This window comes from Oryza brachyantha, chromosome 5 (genome assembly GCF_000231095.2).
Source record: "Oryza brachyantha chromosome 5, ObraRS2, whole genome shotgun sequence".
Classification (NCBI taxonomy): domain Eukaryota; kingdom Viridiplantae; phylum Streptophyta; class Magnoliopsida; order Poales; family Poaceae; genus Oryza; species Oryza brachyantha.
The window spans coordinates 17981890-18002840 of NC_023167.2; the positions used below are offsets into that span (position 1 = coordinate 17981890).

At 41.2% G+C, this 20951-nt stretch overlaps 3 protein-coding genes across 7 annotated transcripts; 1 reads left to right on the forward strand and 2 right to left on the reverse strand.

Annotated features, from left to right (window-relative positions):
- Positions 1–1550: 1550 nt before the first annotated feature.
- On the forward strand, positions 1551–7964 carry LOC102706756 (phosphatidylinositol/phosphatidylcholine transfer protein SFH8-like). 5 transcript variants are annotated; one of them, XM_015837721.1, is made up of 15 exons: positions 1551–1642; positions 1843–1937; positions 3515–3806; positions 4120–4216; positions 4289–4555; positions 4642–4719; positions 4927–5028; positions 5160–5209; positions 5293–5392; positions 5557–5655; positions 5749–5865; positions 6408–6537; positions 6731–7134; positions 7433–7507; positions 7605–7964. In XM_015837721.1, exons 2-15 carry the CDS (start codon positions 1904–1906, stop codon positions 7623–7625), a joined length of 1866 nt encoding a protein of 621 aa, XP_015693207.1. In that variant the 5' UTR covers positions 1551–1642; positions 1843–1903; the 3' UTR covers positions 7626–7964. The 5 variants fall into 5 exon arrangements, with proteins under 5 accessions (XP_015693207.1, XP_006654735.1, XP_006654737.1 ...); XM_006654672.3 differs by having other exon boundaries at positions 1553–1642; positions 1838–1937; XM_006654674.3 differs by having other exon boundaries at positions 1553–1642; positions 1838–1937; positions 6408–6516.
- A 489-nt stretch (positions 7965–8453) lies between these two features.
- LOC102707400 (PH, RCC1 and FYVE domains-containing protein 1-like) lies at positions 8454–14105 on the reverse strand. Its single transcript, XM_015837894.2, has 9 exons — positions 14038–14105; positions 13839–13925; positions 13651–13740; positions 13400–13486; positions 13194–13310; positions 10452–12509; positions 10226–10372; positions 9479–9879; positions 8454–8885 (listed from the first exon to the last, which is right to left on the reverse strand). The coding sequence occupies exons 1-9, from the start codon at positions 14053–14055 to the stop codon at positions 8795–8797; spliced, it is 3096 nt and encodes a 1031-aa protein (XP_015693380.1). The 5' UTR covers positions 14056–14105; the 3' UTR covers positions 8454–8794.
- A 3657-nt stretch (positions 14106–17762) lies between these two features.
- On the reverse strand, positions 17763–20732 carry LOC102716975 (mitogen-activated protein kinase kinase kinase 17-like). The gene is made up of 2 exons (XM_015837195.2): positions 19273–20732; positions 17763–17845 (listed from the first exon to the last, which is right to left on the reverse strand). Exons 1-2 carry the CDS (start codon positions 20681–20683, stop codon positions 17763–17765), a joined length of 1494 nt encoding a protein of 497 aa, XP_015692681.2. The 5' UTR covers positions 20684–20732.
- Positions 20733–20951: the final 219 nt, after the last annotated feature.

Sequence of the window (20951 nt, forward strand, 5' to 3'; positions counted from 1 at the left end):
GGGTTTTTAGCTGGTAATAATTGAGTGGAATGGTCCAGCTTGTGTCCATTTAGAGTTCAAAGTTCTTGTGACTGGTTGATACTCTCACCATGGACAATAAGTACCGCATGAAATCTAGACCATCTATATTTTGATCTAATGGCCTAGATTTACTGCTAGCTATAAGATGCATAAAGAATGAATTTTCTACAATAAAACATTGCTATAGTGGTGTGTTAATCTGGACCCTTCATTTCTCATTATATAGTGTTAATGTAAACTGCTTAAGTCAGATCCGGATCCTCACATCATATATGTTTTTTTTTGTTGCTTAGAAAATGAGCTTGGCTAGGGTGCTCTCTGTCGTTAGTGTTCCATGTTCCACTACCAGTAATATCTTTAGAAGAAAAATCTCAATTGTTAATTTATAGTTTACTAACAGTAGAATAATATATTCTACTATCCGTAGTTAATATGATAACATATCCTATCCATTAAATTAGAAATAAATAAAGGGTCTAAATTAGTTCTACTAGAGAACATCGTAGAACACATTAGAAAATGCACTAGAGTTAAGAGAAAATATTCTCTTTCAGTTGCCCCATTGGTGAAATTAAATGCTGAATTGCTTCCCCTTTTAAGCACTCGGTTAGCTAAAAATGTATTATACATTAGAATAAATGTACTGGAAATGGTTATACTGTGATTCAAATTTTAAATTCTAATAATACTAACTGCAAAAAAAATTCTAATAATACACGGATCAAGTACATAACAAAATTATCTGGTGAAACCATCTATGAACAAAATTGTCAAGCAAGTATCCATCCAGAAGAATTACTCCCTCTACTTTCTTTATTTGCACCAATGACTTTAATATTTATGTTTGTCCATCCATCTCATTTTTTAAAAAAATATAAAATTATTTTCGTATAATTTGTCTTATTATTAAAGTAACTTTAAGCTTAACTTATAACTTCATACTTGCACAAAAATTTTAAATAAGCTGAACAATTAAACTTAGATTTATAAGTCAATGACGTTAAATAAAAATACTAATGGTGTAATTCTTATTCTATTTAACTATTTAAGCTACAATTTTATCTTTAAACCATGAGCACCAAACAATAATAAAATAACATACTTTTTTTGTTAATCAGATGTGTTTAGACATTTCCTCCAACTAATAATCTTGTTGAACTATCAATTCTGTCTTAGCATAAAAAAAGGAGTGGAGGTCTGGAGGAGGAGTTGGGCAACTCCTCTAATAACCAACAAAAGTCTGACCTGGCCAGAGCCAGACACCTCATCCATTTCCCTGAACCCGGTCCATGAACCATAACTCATCACAGCCGTCCGATTCTCCAAATCAACGGTCGAAATCGCCCCATGGTCTACGCACATCAAGGTGGGCCCGGGCAATCTTGCCCAATACACTTGCTAACCAGGGGCGGCCACGGGTGCCTACGTGAGCCGAGTCCATGAGCCGGAACACGTGCGCGCGGCACGGGTCAACCCCATCGAGCCCATGGACCGGGTCTATGCACCGAGCGATGGGAATCCCTTTTCGTCTCGTCCCTTCTCCCTCGCGAGCTCCCACCATTAAAGCCTAGCACTCCAGAGCTCCTCCTCTCTTGGTCCAAAATCATCGCCCGAATCCGAGGTAAACCAAATCCGAGACAGTGCTATCCAAATAGGAGTAGATTCTTTGCCTTTTTGTAGCCGTTTCAGTTTCGTGGATATCTTCTTTGTTGAGGAAAAAATAAATGGGATTTTGTTTTGGTGTGGAATTTGTCGCTTCAAGATCATGGCTTTGCTTCCTTTTGTTGAATTTTTTTTTCCTTTCCTTTCTTGGCAGGGCAGTTTCAGTGGGTTCTGAAATTGGAGCTTGCTCGGGCGATTGATTTTGGAGCCGGAGTTGAGGATGTCAGGGCCGCTCGATCGATTTGCGAGGCCATGTGAGTACGGAGTAGTATTTCTTTTCTTTGCAGTTACTTGCAGCAATCGATTTCGTAGTGGTTCATCCTGTGGTTTGCGGTATACTCCGTGTGTGGCGTTGCGCGATTCAAATGGGTGCATGTTTGAATTCTCGATCAATTCAGTTTCTTGCGTGCTGACATGGCGAAGAAGTTCGTTTCTGTTAGCGTTTGCGATTACGCTGTTTATTATAGGATTTGGGGATTTCCCCCCTTCATTTAGCACCAATAATTACCTATCAAAATCCAATCTTTTTTTTTAAAAAAAATAAATTTTTATGTAGAAGTCCATTCAGTTTCCGGTTTTTAATTTTGTTGTTCGTCTTGAAAAAATGGTTTATTCGTCTCACTAGACTGCACGATAGTTGATGCTTCAAGCTTTTAATTTTGTTTTCCCCGGGGAACCTGATGCTTCAAGCTAATAATGCATTCAAGAATAACCACAGAAAGGAAGGCCACGAAAACCACAAAGAATCAGCACACTTTGAAGTTTATTTCATATGTATAAACCATTCAATTCATAAATCATTTAACTAATCCATGTACTCTTTCTGTTGCCTTGCACTAATGATTAGTTGATCAAATGGGGGCTCTTCTTACAGGGCCGCCTCTAGGAATTTGAAAACCTGGTACGAAATACAAAATGGGGCCCTAGAATTGGACAAGTCCATATAACTAAAGCATTCACATAATTATACAACTTCAATACATGTTACTTCTTGTGTTGATTAGAAATATATCAAATATTTATCTATCTACTTATATAATAAAGATAGCTCGAAAATATGCCAACACATTTGCTCTCAAGGCTAAATTTTTTTATATTGATCATAAAAACAAAAAATATTCTGATTGTTAGATCGTATCGTGTCCAAATTATAGTGGTGTAGATTGATCAATATATTTGTATAAATACAACTATATCTATAAACATAAAATCTAATAGTTTTATACCAAATCTAGTTCTAATGTACACATAGAAGCATACAAAGAGAAAGTAAGAGTTATATATGAAATTTAATTATATTTTAGTTCCATATAGAAATCTTAATTGTGTTTATAGAAATACAAGGTTAAGAGTTGTATATCAAATCCAACTCTGTTTTTATCTAGCTCCGTATAAAATTGCACATGTGAATCTTCTAGTTAATATGACGAGGAAATAACTGAAATATGGTGAGACTTGAGGAAATAACTGACCAAATATTTTTTATGCAAAAAATGACTAAATATTGGTGATTAAAATTAAGCACTATATAATCAGCCTAATGGACTAATCTCTAATTAAGTATATACTTAGTATATTGTAATTTAGGGACCCTAAATAATTGGGAGCCCTGTTCAGCGGACCTTTTGTAAATGGTCTCTGCTTAATCATCCAAGTAACACTTACAATGGCATTAGTATTGTTTCTGAAACTAAATTGTTCGGTCTAGGACTAGTTCCTGAAATCCCGGTAAAGCTCCATTACCTTCCATTCTGCCTAAGCCACTTTTCAGTCATTGGTAAGGAAAAAAGACCATTTACCTGTATAATATGAGATGCTATTGATGGTCCAGGTTTTGAAGGTTTTGCGCATAACGATGAAAAGAAAGAGATCAGATCTGATGCAGACAACTCAGAAGGGGAGAAGAAGACTAAAATAGGTTCTTTCAAGAAAAAAGCAATTAATGCTGGGAACAAATTCAGGCATTCCCTGAGGAGAAGAAGCAAAAAGAAAAATGAACCTCGGGTTTCCATTGAGGACATAAGGGATGTTCAAGATCTTCAAGCTGTCGATGCATTTCGACAGTGCTTAGTTGATGAGGACCTATTGCCGCAACAGCATGATGATTATCACATGATGCTGAGGTACAAATTTGGCTTTTATCTCAATATTTCATTTTGGCCTTAGCCTCTGTATATTTGTTTCGCCTCCTTCCCATCAGTACCATGGAAATGTGACTTCATTATCAATCACCTATACTAGGGAAATCTAGGATATGTCGTTCCATTGAGGTCAATTCTAGAATTCCAACTTGATGTCTCTCTTGTGCGTTCTAGCCCCCATGCTAGTGAGCCATCGAGTGGTAAATCTAGACTGAAAATCTTTGGAGCAGCAAATCCTTAAGAGCCTTTCCTGGCTGATTGTGTGAGAATCTCATTTTATCTCCTTCACATATAGGTTCCTCAAAGCACGGAAATTTGATGTCGATAAAGCAAAGAATATGTGGTCTGATATGCTGAAATGGAGAAAAGAATTTGGGGCTGACAATATAGAGGTAAAGATTATGTTGAAGAAATATATAGCAATATATTATTCTATCTTGACACTTGTTTATCTTTTTTCCCAGGAGTTTGACTACACCGAGGCGGATGAGGTTACGAAATATTATCCACAATTTTATCATGGAGTGGATAAAGAAGGAAGGCCTGTCTACATAGAGTTAATAGGAAAAGTTGATGCGAATAAGTTAATGCAAGTAACAACTATAGAGCGGTATGTGAAATATCATGTGAAGGAGTTTGAGAGATGCTTCCAAATGAGATTTCCTGCCTGCTCGATTGCTGCAAAAAGGCACATTGATTCATGTACTACTATTCTGGACGTGCAAGGCGTGGTATGTCTTTTCATAACCAAGTGTTGTTCTTAACACAACCACATAGTATTTATGGCTCTAATTGACTTGTGTTATTATGAATCAAGGGCTTAAAGAACTTCTCAAAAGCTGCAAGGGATCTAATCACACGGCTGCAGAAGATTGACAATGACAACTATCCAGAGGTAGGTGATTATCCTTTGTACCTTCAAATCTTCAATGATGTATTGTATAAATGATGACTACCCAGTATTTCAGTCCTTTTGTCTCGTTCAGAACGAAAAGTTTGCACTTCCACTACTTTGTTAATTTTCGAAGCAGTGGCATAGTGCATGCCTTTTGCTTGTTGTCCCAACACCACATTGCCTAATGAATACTGAATCCTCTCACAGACGTTGTGCCGCATGTATATTATTAATGCTGGCCAAGGCTTCAAGATGTTATGGAGCACTGTAAAGTCTTTCCTAGATCCAAAAACTGCTTCAAAGATTCATGTAAGCACAGCAATTATGTATCATTGATTTTATTGTAGGATTATCGAGTAATCTGTTATATATAGTTAACGAACATTGTTGAGTAGCCACTGTATAGTTAACAATTTCCTTGTTCTTTCTTTCTCTTGAAGGTTCTAGGAAACAAGTACCAAAATAAGCTACTGGAAATAATTGATGAGAAGTCAGTATCTACAATCTTGTCCATACATGTTTAATGTTCGTGCCATTGGCTTCCATCCTGATTTCTGTCCTCCATATATTCAGTGAATTGCCAGAGTTTTTTGGTGGAAAATGCAAGTGCGAGGCATTTGGAGGTTGCCAGAAATCAGATAAGGGTCCTTGGAAGGATCCTAACATAATAAAGGTTGTATCCTGAAACCAAATCGCCAATCCACCACTCACTGAAAGGGAAAAAGAAAGAGGAGGAGAAAAGGAATAGATGCTTGCAATCATATTATTACATGCACACCATCATTATCTTGGGTTTTATATTGCTAATATGATGGGTTTTGAATTTGTCTTCTCCAGAGGGTCCTGAATGGCGAAGCAAATTATGGAAGGCAAATTGTGACCATATCAAGCACTGATGGGAAAATAGTTCATTACGCTAGGCCACAATACCCAACTGTAAGTCTGTAAGCATGCCTAATGTGGAGATTTCTAGGAGCATTGTGTTCTAGCTATTCCATTGAAATTTATTCTTTTGTTGTCTTACTAAAGCAGAGAAAAGGAAGTGATGGCTCAGCAGAGTCTGGATCTGAAGTGGAAGATGTCGCTTCACCTATTGCATCAAGGAACCTGATAACAAATCCTCTTTTGACCCCTGTTCATGAGGAGGCAAGTAACCACGCCACCGATTACTGTGATCATATAGGAGTTGTACAAACATGATATTATCAGCATAACTGCATAATCTACACTACTACTTACAAATTGACTAATAGCTCCACATGGGCTACAAAATCACTGACCTTAAAATCATGACTATTTTGTAAAAACATGTGGACTTAGATTTTTTTTTTTTTTGCTGGGAAAAGCCCAGACCGGGCTATCCAATTTATGTTAAGATAAGAAGCATGTACATGATGAGTTTACAACTCAGCAGAGGTTGCTGAGTCCGGCTGAGCCAGGGAACTCTAGAGAGGGTAAGCAGGTGGACTACTCGCAAAAACTAAAAAACCCTGCTTCCGCCCAAGTGGTGTTACATTAAGCCATTACATTACAGCTGAGCTAGTTATATAAGGCAGCTTCAGTAAGTAGGTTATCAAAGGACCATAGAAAGATCTTTGGGGTACTGTGATATTCTTGTACTGATGGAGTGTTTCTGATTAGTGATTACATTACTATTGCTAATAGGTAACCTCCTTTTGCAATTTCAGTCAAAATTGTTAGCACATGCTTCTACATCTGCTTCCCCTCCCATTATCGAAGAAACCATTCCTGTTGTTGACAAGGTTGTGGATGATGGATGGGGCAGTCCCAGATCTAGTATGGCAATTTCTTTCTCAGGTCTTTTAAATTCTTAATTTGGTCGTTTCTCTTATACAGCAGCTCATCAAAAGTTGATGTAAATACTCAAATCATTGCTGACCATTTTTGTTGTTTGCAAGTGTCGTATTGCTTGCCACCCCACCACACACACACCCCCAATCCTTTTTTTTGGTTGCTGAAACCTGAACTTTCACATGATACTTGACTCCAGGTTCATCACCCTTGAGAAGTCCACCTATCACATTTGATGGCCTCTGGACACAAGTTATCACATGGCTGACTCTCATTATCGTGAGTCTTTTTGCTATGGTTCGCTCTGTCCCGAGCAGGATGGCTAAAAGACTCTCAAGTCAATCCAATGACCGTGATCACTTCTACGTGGAGTATCCTCAAGAGCCAGAGTACAAGGAAGAATTCCGCCCTCCATCTCCTGCTCCGTCTTATACGGAAAAGGATGTCCTCACATCTATGGTAAGACGACTAGGTGAGTTGGAGGAGAAGGTGCAGGTGCTCGAAACAAAGCCATCTGAGATGCCATTTGAGAAAGAGGAATTACTCAACGCAGCTGTCCGCCGTGTGGATGCATTAGAAGCCGAGTTAATCTCTACAAAGAAGGTAGGCTTGTTTTGCTCACAATGGTACTTCTTCAGCTTCACTCTGAGTGAGTTGGCAACTTGGAACAAACTATATTGGTTTAGTATTTACTGTGTGGTACATACGGTATTCGTAAGAGGATAAATTTAATGATTTGACACTTTCTTTCACCATCTGAGTCAATGACAGTAGGCCAGGATGCCAAATAATCGAACCTCAATCTTACAAGTGTCAAAAAATCAAATCCCTCTTGTAAGAGTATCACTACCATTTTAAAAGAAAAGGATAATGAATTACTTTCTCCAATTTTCATAAATAGGCCCTCTATGAAGCCTTGATGCGGCAAGACGAGCTGCTTGCCTACATTGACAAGCAAGATATGATCAAGTTTCGTGTAAGTTACAACTTTCTTGCATTTACTTCGCTTTCTATCGAGATCACAGAGGCAGAGCCATCTAATGCAGTTCTTCGTATATACTATGCCTTCACAGAAAAAGAAATTCTGCTTCTGAGAACTAAACGAGGAGGAGCAGATGAGCAGCTCTATATTAACTCTTCAGACATAGTTGTACGTGTATATTGTATCAATTAATTGCCATGAATATGAGTGTAAAAATGTGTAATTAGTAGGGGGTTACAAAATCAGAATTTGTTGTATGAGGTGTATGAGTACGAGTATGAGATGGTGTTTGCCTGTCTTCCAGAACCCAGACTATGCATCTTGGGTCCTGGCTGTTGCAAATTAGGCCTGTAATTTTGTGACTTGCAACATAGCAAAATGTGAGTTTGAATCGTTGTAAATGGAGCAAAAATGTAAGTTTAAATCGTTGTAATCATGTGCTGTTGCAATATGCCGGTGAGATGTTTTAGCTTTTAGCTATTGCAGACGCCCGCCGCCGTGTTTCACATGTTTGGACCGCTAATAATTTTGTCTACCTTAGCTATATTTGGTGTGTATTATTGCTCTGCACCTTGGAATCATGCAACAATCTTTTAGATATTAAATATAATTACTTTTACACAAATAGTATATCCTTTAGATGTACAATAGAACAATAGAGAACATTTGTAATTTGTAATGATAAATCTTTCTTCTTTTAACATTTGTGTATGTGTAGGTAAAAAAAGTTAAAGGAAAAAACTTCATTCATCCATTGCTTTACATAAAGAAGCCTTGTAATATATAGATGAAACATGTTTAACAAAAAAAACCATCACAAATATAAAAAAGGGAAAGGTAACCAATTAAGGTTTGGCCAAATTTGAGAGAACCTAGCCAATTGAGCTTTGGACAATTATTTAGTTAATTTGAGATAAACTAGTTAGGCAAAGTGTTTTAACCATAAAAATCAATCATTTGCAGAGACAACTAATCTCATAACTTGTTTTAAACGCCGCGTGCTTAACATCGTCGTGACAAACATAACAATGGTCAGGGTTGATGACCTAGTTACTTCTCCTATACTATCTGAACACGTGTGTGGCATATAAGGTATTAAAAAAAAAGTGGACATCAAAAGAATGGACACTCATCAATATCTTCAGGATGTACATCATCATAATTCGATAGGAAGAAGAGAAATATAAGATATAGCTAACCATATCTCATTTAGAAAATCAAACTAATGTCCCAAGAAGGTTGAAGACGCTGTGTTCACTGACGGCATTCTTTGGAACCTAGTTAATTGCTTGGATGGTTGTATTTCTTGAACACTCTCTCTTGGTTCTCCCTCCACCATTCCTCGGCCTGCTGCTCAGCAAATCTCCTCTTGCTAAACAAATGGAATGGCAGAAGAAGAATACACCATAGATAAATGATTATCTTTAAGTCACTCTCAAAAGCAATGATTACCTTAAGTGGTTGCTTCAAACGAAAAGATAAGAGAGAACAATGGTTTCAATGCACATCCTGAACTAATCACACTTAAAATGTAAAGAAAATCCTTGAAGTTTTGCCTTGAAAAACCACAGAGGGTGCAATGTTGTTTTGTGAAAGATAGATGATTGATGGATTAATAAGGTTTGGAGGGATCTTCTACGTGGTCTTTTTTACTATACTTAAAAAGTATTTTGAGGTACTAAAAATTTTTGTTGTTAAGGGTTTTTTACCATTTTCGAAAAGTATTTTAGGGTACCAAAAATTTTAGTGTAAAATTATGGTACCTCAAGGTACCAAAAATTTACGCTGAAAGATGTGATGTCTTAGAAGTATTTTCAAAGATGTTAAAAAAGCTCTATAGTTAAAATTCAGGTACCTCAAGATACTAATTTTTTACACTGAAAAATACGGTAACTTGAGATACTTTTTCAAGAACATTAAAAAAGCCCGTTCTATGTCCACAAGGATTTGAGGATGGCATCATACCTGAACCTGACACGCTTGAATACTTTGGTGCCATCTCTCAGCTGGATAAGCGTCACATACACTCCTGGCTCAAACTGCTCGATCAGCTGCACTTCTCCATGAGTACCATACTTTGGCGCGAAGTCACCTGGAGCCTTCAAGTTGTTTTCCATGATACGATGGCATGGGGATTCACTAGCCATGGCGATGGCAGAGCCACTAGCATTCCCAGAACTGCCATCTTGAGACATGGCCAGGTTACCCATGCTAGTTGATCTCTGGTGTCCAATATCATGTCCAGTAAGACCGGAGATCTCCACTAGATGACTAGTTTGTCCTGCAAGAAATTTCTCTGAATGACTTTGCAAGGCTTTTATGCTGTCTGCAGTATCACTGGGCATCCTATCTGCAATAACCTTGAGCTGAAAGAATGCAAGAGTTGTGATATTATGAGCATATATCCTCTTATAATGATCACTAAAGATGAACTTGGAAGAAATTCTTGTCATATATTAGAGTAGCATAAATTATGCTAATATCTATAATAAACATGATTTATATTGTGCTCATTTCATTTGAAATATCACTGAATCACACCCTTTACTGTATCTGGATTGAGCTGTAGAAACATGTCAGTAATGTAAATGGAACACAATGGAGATGGTATACTCCAAGTACAGAACAGACTAGTATGCAGAACATCATGCAAACTCTAATACAACCTAAAGAGTTGCAGATGTAATTTGCAGTAATAGTAGTTTACTGTACCTCACTATCAATATGCTTCACAAACTCCAACACAGCGTTGCGCCTAGCAGATTCTTCTGAAGCCATAGAGGCAGCCTGTTTAGCCTTTCGTTCTACTTTCTGTAGTTGCTCGTCCTGAGTTTCACATTTCAGTTTCAACTTATTAACCTGCCAACAATGCAATGATTTAGTCAAAATCAGATAAATTCAGAGTGAAGCAGAACAATCTGGAGTGTTCTTTTCATACCTGAGATTGCAACTTGGAGATGTCTTGATTCAGCATCTCGTTAGTCTTCTTCAGATCATTGTCCACTTTAGCAGCGAGAGGATTTATGGTTGCTGGAGTTGGAGTTGGCTTCCTTATCGGTTGCGATGGTGACAATATTGGTACACCCATTTGCATTGGAGGTGCCACTGTAGTAGGCTTTATAGCAGCTGGCATTGAACCAAATGTTCCTGCAAAACCAAGATTATTGAACTGTAACATGGCAGGAACTTGGGATGCCTTCATCATGGACATAGGATCAGCTGGTTTTGTCTCAGCTCTAACAATTTTAGTCTCTTGATACTTGACTGGCTCTGCTGGAGCTGTCGTTGCAAGTCTGGAAGGCCTCATTTCTGGCCTCTCTGACTTATCTTTGATATCAATGGATCGCCTGGTAATGACATTCCTTTTGTTATATGAACCGCTAACGCCGGTATCCGCAGCTTTCAGTTTCATGAAACATGAATCACATACACGGTGTGGCTTGCCAGGAGTTGGTGCCAAAGCAGCCTTTAACACTTTTCTTGAGCTGCATGCATGACAATGGACAAGTCCACAGTTGTAGCAATTGTGCCTCTTTCTTGTGAAACCAAATGGCTGCCTGCATCCAGAGCAAACAGACTGGTCTGCACCTGAGACCCACTTATGTATGCAAATGCAGGTAGTGAAATTTGAGCCACATGAAATGCTTTTGACATGCCGATCTTTCAGTGCATCGACAAGAGTTGGCTTCTTTTTGTCTTCAACACTACCATGTCCCAACCTTCCATTGGCTCCCATACCCCATGTATATACTTCACTTCTTGAAGTCAAGGCTGCTACATGGTTAGAGCCACATGAGATTTCTTCAACCAACTCACTGCCCAGCTTATCTTGAACCATACATGGTTGTTTACCATCAGCTTTTGGATTCCCAAGCTGGCCATTGCTAGAGCTACCCATTGTGAAAACATGGCCAGATGTGGCAAGACCAACAGTCATGGTATGTCCACAGGCCACCTGATGGAAATTATGGTCAACAAGTGCCTGAACACAGGTAGGAATTAGCTTCGCTTCTTTGTCGCCATGGCCTAGGCAATTCTTGTCTCCATCACCCCATGTAAACAGCTTCCTTGACACCACATTTGCATTTGTCTGACCACTGGTCTCCACAATTGCTGCAGAATGCCATACTCCACATGCAACTTTCATAGTTCTGAATACACCCAAAGCTTCTACCTCCTTCGGATACGCAATGCTTTCACGGTTTCCATGACCAAGAGCACCAAATGTGCCATCACCAAATGTGAAAAGCTTTCCACTTGACATGGCCAATGCTGAATGCCATGAGCCACATGCAACAGAGAGCACTTGAAGCCCTTCTAGAGGTCCTGAAACTCGTTTTGGAAGCCAATGGCTTACTCCGGTTCCGTGTCCGAGTAATCCAGCATTGTATGATCCATCACCCCAATTGTACAGATCACCAGATGCAGTTACAACACAAGTATGAAACTCCCCACATGCAATGTACTCCACATTGGACACTGCTAAGGATTCTACAAGTTTGGGACGACTGATATCTGAATCTGTTCCATGGCCTAGCCGTCCACCAATTTCTTCACCCCATGTGAATACTTCTCCTTGCCGAGTAGTAAGACCAATGTGCCTAGAACCACATGCTATCTGCTGCACATCCAAAACAACATCTGATTCTAGAGGTTTAGGAATTAGAACATCTGTTTTGCTGCACAAATAAGTGGAGGATCCTTCAGAGAGTAGCACATCAGCCCACACCTCACCCCATACATAAACATCGCCGAGCGATTCGATGTCATCTAGTCCAGAACCTTGACTGGAAGAACTAGGGGCACTGGAAATACTAACTCGGCTACTGTCTCCTGTACTTGCTCTTAGCATATTCGAACGGTCTGATCCAACATCTGCTCTAATATTCAATGAATTGGGTGTACTATAACCAACTGAGTTAAAACTACGTGTGATACTTGAGGCGATATCTAGCGTTGTATCATAGGAAATGCTGTCTTGATAAATTGATACGTCCTGACAAAAGAAACATTTGTTAAACAAGAACACTAAGGTGGATAGCAACTACATAGCAGAGTTGTAATTCTTGTATTTGTAAACTTGTTTTCTTCATGACTTATAAAATATAACCGTTGGTGTTCTGTTCAAAAAAAAAAAATAGCTGAGCCAAACAACTAATAGGAATTAATTGGAATCATACATAACAGAAGTGATTTACTAGTTATATGATTTTTTATAGTTGCTTAACAGATGTAGGTTTGTATGCTCAAATATGGTTTATGTGCATCCTATTCTTAATAGCTCATCAGCATCTTAAGGACACTGAAACCTCCAATGGTGCAATCAGATCCTGAAAAAGGATGGCCTCTATTGATATATCTGAAGATGTGGAATTGATTTAAAATTAGCCACAGTTTCATACCTCTCAGACCCTCAGTATGCTTAAATAATAAATAAATCCTAGCTAGTATATTGATATATCTGAAATTAGTCTCAGTCAATTAATTCAACCAAACACCACATAAATAGCTTTTGCTCCATCTCAGTTTTTTTTTTTTACTAAAATAACATCATACCACATTTGTACAAGGATTGTAGTTGTAAGCTTCTCTAGAAAATGCAAGTAAATCCATGGATAAGTGTTTGTACTCAACTTCAATATAAATTGAGAGTGTAAATAAGGAAAAGAGAGGAACTCACTTCAGAAAATGATACTCTATCACCTTGACCATCAGTCAGAAAATTTAGACGGCATGAAGTAATAAGTGTCTCAAGTGTCGAAAACCACACTTCTACTTCAGCTTGATCCTTGCAAACCTGTACAAGTGTACATTATTGTGTTCGATAAACTATAGAATCTAGGGTAAAGCATTTAACCTCAGAATATAAAAAAGACTATCATTTACCAGATCAAGGGAACGTTGGCCGTTCTTGTATATAAGAGAAAATGATAGATAATCCTTCTCAGGGCGTAAAAATCTCCTAAAAACAGCCTGTTAAAAATTGCAATGCATAAGATCAAAATTTCAAATGTAAAAATGCTACAAAATGGAACAATTTTCTATTGGGGTATCACCAACATAACAATATTTTTGCTGCATGTTTATCAACAAAATAACCACCCACAGTTTAACTGATCGGTGGCAATTCAACTTACAGTTCTCTGTCCAGGTATAACTTTAGACACAGATGACAGTCTGAGGCACTTTTCCTTGTTGTGGGAGTACCAAACTAATGTTGCTTCGTCCTTAAACGAGAAAATTGAAAGTACTGTTAGTCTGCTAGTTTCGTCTTGTTGCAAAAGAGCTAAATATTGGTGTCACAAGAATGCACACACAAACTTACACTAGAAAGTCTGAACTCACGAATCTTGGGTTTTCCCTTCCGGCTATATTTGATAAGCTTGCTGCCTTTCTTTAAAGTAATAAGGGCCTTGAGAGTTCAGAGCATGTGAAAAATAGCCAGGATCAGCATTACTAAATCTTTTGCAAGTAAATATGTGTCCAGACAAAACAGAAACATGGCCAGTTATCTAGAGCCTCACATTATCATCTGGTGTCATCTAAACAGCATAAGGTCAACATTCTATTTGGAACAATTGATCACCTGAAACTGCACAGATAAACGAACAGTAGGCTATCAGTGTCACAATAGTGGATTTTGCTTTCAATGGCATATAAGAAGGTGGTGGATGTGCTATTGGCGTCATCGTATATACGCATTGCATTTTGCAGAAAACAAAATTTTAAAATAAACACAAAAAAGACCGATTGATGTGATACGCGACCTGCACAAATTAAAACCGATATCAAATTTCACATTGATGCCTTGTTTTGTTTTGTTTTCGTTTGGACTTGATTGAAGCTTGAATGGTATATTTTGCACAAATAATTCCGATCTTTATGAGAAAAAGATACATATAAACAAAATCGAAAGGTGAACCAATTGCAAATAGGATTCCTGCATTAGTATGACTAATTCACTATACGGTTACCCGCACTCTGGATCGATCAATCAGCTGAGAATTTCACACCGCCGCAGATGCACTCACGAAAACAAATGAACTCAGAGAAAAAAAAAATCAACCGAATCTAAATAAGACAGTGTTCTTACCAACAACAGATAGGAACAGAACGATCCAATCCGGGACGCTCTGGGACGCCTAGTGGAGGACACTCCGGTGGAGGAGGAAGGACGATGGCTGGCCTGCCGTGTCCCGTCGCCGTCGGTGAGGTCGCCGATGGTCACGCATCACCGGATTGATCAACTGCGAGCACGAAAAAGGAGGAACGGATCGGTCTCCGTGCCAACAAAAGAGACCAGCCAATCCAGTAGAGGGCAGGAGAGAGAGTGGAGGTGACGGTGGCGGTGAGGGAGGGTGGGAGGTGGAAGAGGGGGAGAGGAGAGGAGGGTTCATCGGCGCCGGACGCGGGAAACGGATGGATTCCCGCGCCAACGACGGGGAAGACGGGGAGAGGAAGGGGAGGGAGGAGGCGCGCGTTTGGTCGTTGGATTTCTTCAGCCGTTGGATTGAACATGGACGGCTCACATCAGTCTAAACACTCACGTTTGTTACGTCATCTGTTTTATTATACTTTGGTTGTGTCTATTCATCCATCAATCTATATATTTTGTATATATTTATAGATTCATTAACACACAAAAAAATCTAGATAAATCCAAAAAGCCTTATAGTGTGAAATATAGTGATACTATTAGTCTGGAAAATGCTTCATGTCGGGTACCCGCGTATGCATATGCATGCATGCAAGTAGAGCTTCTTGTGCATTTAGTTATTGAATTTTTACACTATAAAATATGAAATCTCTCAGAGTATTCTCGAGGACAGTAAAAATGTTCCTTTTACCATCCTTAAGAGATATTTTTTCGGTATATCAAGATATTACGTGCACGAGAGCAAAATTTTAACAAAAAATGGTTCTTCCAAGTACTTTCTCCATAAAACTTATCACAGAAGAAATAGATAAAATATAAGTGTGCATGTAACAAATCATGTGGTGACCTTACATATAGCAAATCTGCTCTCAGTATAGCCTGCAAGGGAGAAGCTTGAAACTTAAACTTCAAACTATTGTTTATTCTAAATTACTTATCTGGACAATGATCTAATTACACCATTGTGTTTGTTATAATTAAATGTTTACATCATGATGTAACATAATTATATTTTGGTTTGAAAAATATATATGTTTCAACCATTAAGGTTCGATATTTCATACGTGAGAATTGAATGTTTCAACTGAAATACTATCTTTCATATTTAAGTTTTTATGTTATGATGGATCCCTTTTTAAATTTTGCATATGGTGTTATTTGGATGTTTTAATAAGTATTTTGTAACGTTTAGCTAGTTCATTTGTATATGTTGAACATGGTATTGTTTAAATATTTCGTTAAGTATTTGATGGTGTTTCAATGGTTAGTGCTTGATGTTCTTGTGTGATAGAAAAAATTTTCAATTGGAATTAGTGTTATTTTATTTTTCTTACTTATATTTGATGTTGCATTCAATGTTAGTAATAAGTGTTTGAGCAACTCGATTGTTTGCATGTTCCACGGTTAACCTACTATACGATGTTTTGCATCCCATCGGGTGCCCACCGTATTTATCTTCCAAGTGCAGCTATAGATCTGGTACCTAGTTCTTCCTCAAAAATCAAGTGATCAATCATTGTAGTTAACCAAAATCATCAAAATATTTGAAGAATTTAGTCATTGAACATTTGAAAGATCTGTGAAAAACTTAGTAAAAATACATATTGAAACTTTTTTGTTGTGTGTATGAAACAATAATTTTAAGGGTTGAATTTTTTGTTACAATGTAATTAACTGAGATCTTGTTATGAAGATTTAATTACAATGAATACAGCACTTCAATGAGATCACAATTTTTTAGGAGAAAAATATTTAGAATAAATAAATAAATCTTACATGCAAGCAACTTGCATCTCAGAGATGGGAACTAAACCGGGCCTTATTCCCAGGGCTGGACCGCTCTGGAATTTAATGGGTCATTTCGGCATCAGGATGACGCAAGTCTCAGGCCAAGAGAAATCCTGTTCCTTCGAAGAAAAAACGTGCTACATTCGATAAGGACATATATATATACGGTGAAAGAGATTTGTTCCAGACTTCCGGTCCAATAAAAATTATCTCAAGATACCTCATGATACTAAATCATTTATTAATTATTGGATCTAGCTGAGCAGGATAAATATGATTAAAAATAATTTGGTACCGTAAGGTAATGTATCTCGAGGAGGTATTTTCTTTTTTTTTTTTGAACTGGAGCAAATCTCACTATGAAAACGCATGATCGTGGAAGCTCTGGCCAGGATCGTTTGGAGATTTGTTGTTCTTATCAGCTCAGAAGCTTCGCAATCCAGAACACCAGGCGGACACATCGAGGCCGGCCATGGTCGCCGGTCAATGCCGGTGAGAGAACTCGAGCCTGCCCAAATGCGAGCTCGTGAGAGCACTTCACCGAATCGACGACGACGACGAGTCCGTGTTGCTTGCCTCCGGCCGCCGCCCCATCCAAAACGGCACGCAGCCGCGCACTTGGCATTTGACTGCTCCTGTCTGCAGCTCGCCTGCAGCTTCCAACTTGCGATGGTAAAAAATTCAGAGCTTCCGTAGACCTGCACAGTGGCAAGGCAAATTAATCCTTGGTCTAATAAGCACGAGCTTACATTAATATAGATAATGCTTCTAGTAGCTGAGTTGACACCATTGGTTGGTTGGATATGTTCATTTGTGCTTGCTGAACAGTAGTAGTTTGCGAGTACAGTTTAGACTTTACAACGACTGCAACAGCTACAGAAAGATCTCATTTTTTGTTGCTAGTTGTGCTGAAATGGGAACCCGTTTCTCCAGATGAATCAGTCAATTCGGTTCATCATTTTGTAACTGCTGCGGCTGCACCACCACGGCGTGGATCTTGAGGCTTTGTCTGAATTTCTGCAACCTGCACCATGAGAGACTAGTACAGTGTTGCTACTTGCTACTGCTACCAGCCAAGAATGACTTGGAAAGTTCTGAGACGAGAGGGGCTGACTTGGAAAGCCTTCCAAACCAGTAGGCACAGGAAATGAAGAAGAAGATGATGACGACGACGACCTGCCATGGCTGCAGGTGCCCAGCTGGGTGCGTCACGGCCATCGTCAACGATCGAATTAAGCGCTGACGCACCACGCAGCTCCTTGCCAAAACTGCATCTTCTCGTTCGAGAAAGCCTGAATTTCTTCTCTAGAGACCTGGAATTCGAATTGGTGCCTTCAGAACACTCTCTGAAACTGGAGAATTTGACATGCTGACTTCCACTGGTGACGCTGCGCATGACGCATATGTTCAGAAGTTATTCAGATATACTAATTAATGTACTGGAAACTTAACTAACTTCTAGAAGTCAGATTAGGTGATAGTTTTTGTCAAACAGAAGATCTCATCCATTTTTTTTCCTTGCTGCAACAGGATGCTGACTTATTTGGATCATGGAAGGTAACCCAACGAATACAGTTAGGTGTTCTTGCCTCTGGGCTCTGTGGCATCTTGATTCTTGCACACCTGGATGGATATCTCTCTAGATGCCGCTAGCCTGGCCACTACTATAACCTCCATCTCCCTTGCTCTTCAAGAAACAGAGCAAAAGTTCGTGCCAAGTAGTAGCAGCACTACTACTACAAGGTTGTTCATGGCATCAAGGCAAGTGACATGGTGTTTGCTTTTGACAGTTTTTTTCAGGTGTTGAGCTGGCAACTGAATTACTACTGACTGTTCTCTGTAGATGCAGTGAAGCACTTATTTTTACTTGAGAGACACTCTGTAATAATTCTGTAATATAGCACATAACTAAAGTGCGACTAGTGCCTGAATGAACACAAGTATTCGGTACTCAATTGTCAATTAGTTCTACCATTCAGCTGAAAATTTTGTTAAGCTAGCACAAGATCATAGAGATGGTTAATTTGCTGCTATGAAAAAAAGTTGTGGTTGTTCAAGTGCTCAACAACAACTGAAGGGATCTAGAAACAAGAGCAAACATTACACTCCAAGATGGTAGGCAGCCAGGGAAATCTATCTACTATCCAAGTGTACACCTGTCAGAGGTGAGCTAATCCAGAGGATTTGGCCAAGTGTCACCCCAAGCTTTCCTGCAGCCACCACCAACCTAAGCAAGCAAACGTGTACCCTACCACCACAACCGTCGCCGGAGCAGCCAGCATCGCAGGCAGCAACACCTCCTCCTCCTCGGCGGCGCCGCCACTTGGAGCGACGGCAGCAGGAGGAGGAAGGGGGAGGGCAGTGAGGCAGGCACAGATGGACGACGGAAGAAGAAGCTGGTGTACACCTGTTTGCTGAATGCTGCGACGGTGAAGGCACGCACGAACGGCGATGTATTGCATGTCTAGGTCGAAGCTGGTTGCCACATTTGGCGGCAATTTCCGAATGGTCTATCTCGCCATGGAACTGTACAGCTTTTCTTGCTGTTGCTTTGAGTTTGAGATTGTGTAAACGGGTAGACGAGGAGATGCGGTTGAACAAATTGGATTTGTGATGAGTTGTCAGAAAACGAGCACGCATCAGTTCGAGCCGTAACTGAATTTGTAATGCTACCTCTGCTCTGAAAGTTCAGAGCTTTCGGGTTACTACACTACATTTTATCGTTTGAAAACAAGAACTGATGCTAACGTCAAGTTCGAATTTATTTAGGGTCAAATTAAAAATTTTTTGGTTTGAGTTTGTAGTATTGACTTACTGTCGAATTTTGAGTGAATGTGATCGTAAAAAAGATGGAAAAGGTGAAAAGGGGAGGAACAGAGGCAATCAGATATTGGAGGCAATGATTTTACTTTTCTTTCATCAGAAATATCAACACAAAGTACAGTCGGAAGATCACTAGTGAAATCTAAATAAATATCTTGGAGCTGTTCATCCACAAAGGCATCAGCAGCTCCTACGCTGTGCAGGAGCTCGTCGTCGTCGTCCACGTCAGCACCAGAACACTCAGCATCCATTTGTGCCTCTGAACTTTCATCCCAAGAACTTGCGTAGCTCGTCGTCTCCACGGCCGGCGAAGCCACCGGCGCCTCAGGAACTTCGCAGTACGTCTGATCGACCGGCGTTTCAACCTCCGCGACGGAAAGTTCGGATTGGGTGCTCATCACGTCGATCCAGCCGTCGTCTGACTCCCAATCGGGCAAGGCCGAGCAGGGGCCGGCAAGCGCCGTGATCCTCTCGGCTGAGCTCTCCGGCATGTCGTCATCCTCGTCGTCGGCGTCCGACTCTGACTCCGATTCCCAGAATGCGGCATCCAGCGTGCTCTTGGGAGACACCCACTTGGGCTTCGTCTCCTCCGCCTCGACGCCGCCACATCCGGCGAACGCCAGAAACGGATGCTCCAGCAGCTGCGCGGCTGTCCACCGATCGCCGGCGCGCCGCCTGAAGCACTTGCCCAGGAAGTCCTTCCCCTCAGGCGACAGCCACTCCGGGGCCTCCGGCACGGCGTCGGTGTACCCGATCAGGCGCACCGCCGCGACCACGTCGTCCATGTCGCTCCACGGCGCGCGGCCGGTGGCCATCTCGATGACGGTGCACCCCAGCGCCCAGACATCGGCCGCCGGCCCCTGCTCCTCCCCGCGCGCCACCTCCGGCGCCATGAACGCCGGCGTGCCCCCGATCGGCCCCGCCGAATCGGCGCGCCTCGCGCACCCGAAGTCCGCGAGCTTGGCCCGCCCGTCGGCGCCGATCACCACGTTCCTCCCCTTCACATCCCCATGCACCATGCCCACCCCATGGAGGTACGCGAGCCCCCTGGCAACATCCGCCGCGAAACCCCGGACGCCACCTTCCTCCAGGCGGCCCCCATTCCTCGCGACCTCGTCGGCGAGCGAGCCGCCGGGGGCGAACTCAAGAAGCAGCCGGTACTCCCCGCCGGCGACGGCGCCGAACCCAAAACAGGGGAGCACGTGCGGCGAGCAGAGCGAGGCGAGGATGCCCCCCTCCCGCCTCAGCTGCGCCGCCCCGGCCGGCCCCGCCACCGACTTCACCGCGAGGAGCTCGTCCTCCCCGGCCGCGAACAGCGACACGACGGCCCCGGACGCCCCCCGCCCGAGCGTGCGCAGCCTCGTCAGCCGCCTCCGGCCGCCGCTGATCGCCGCCGCATCCATGTTGGACGGTTGGTTTTTTTCTCTGGCTACGTCTCGGAAGCTATCTCCTCTGGTCAGGTCATCCCGGCCATGCCCGGTGGCGAGCGAGCCCTACTTATAGGTGAGTTCGATCGGGCGCGGGAAAAGCACGTGAGCGAAAGGCGCGCCTCGTGCCGCGCGGGTTGCGGGAGGAGAGACTGGCGTGTGGGGCCATACGAGGTGGGGTCAGGGAACGCGGGAGATGACGGTGGGTGCCACGTGGTGGCGGGTGGGGGGCAACGTGGGATTT

Bases quoted from the DNA above. Each gene is read 5' to 3' on its own strand.
- LOC102706756 (XM_015837721.1), top strand. From the start codon at position 1,904: ATGTCAGGGCCGCTCGATCGATTTGCGAGGCCAT. The intron at 4,217-4,288 runs GTAAAGATTATG...CTTTTTTCCCAG, and splicing joins TTGGGGCTGACAATATAGAG to GAGTTTGACTACACCGAGGC. The intron at 5,393-5,556 runs GTTGTATCCTGA...TGTCTTCTCCAG, and splicing joins AGGATCCTAACATAATAAAG to AGGGTCCTGAATGGCGAAGC.
- LOC102707400 (XM_015837894.2), bottom strand. The intron at 13,487-13,650 runs GTAAGTTGAATT...AATTTTTAACAG, and splicing joins TTATACCTGGACAGAGAACT to GCTGTTTTTAGGAGATTTTT. The intron at 13,311-13,399 runs GTAAATGATAGT...ACACTTGTACAG, and splicing joins GCCAACGTTCCCTTGATCTG to GTTTGCAAGGATCAAGCTGA.
- LOC102716975 (XM_015837195.2), bottom strand. From the start codon at position 20,683: ATGGATGCGGCGGCGATCAGCGGCGGCCGGAGGCGGCTGACGAGGCTG. The intron at 17,846-19,272 runs GTAAGTCAATAC...CGTCATGCGCAG, and splicing joins CATTCACTCAAAATTCGACA to CGTCACCAGTGGAAGTCAGC.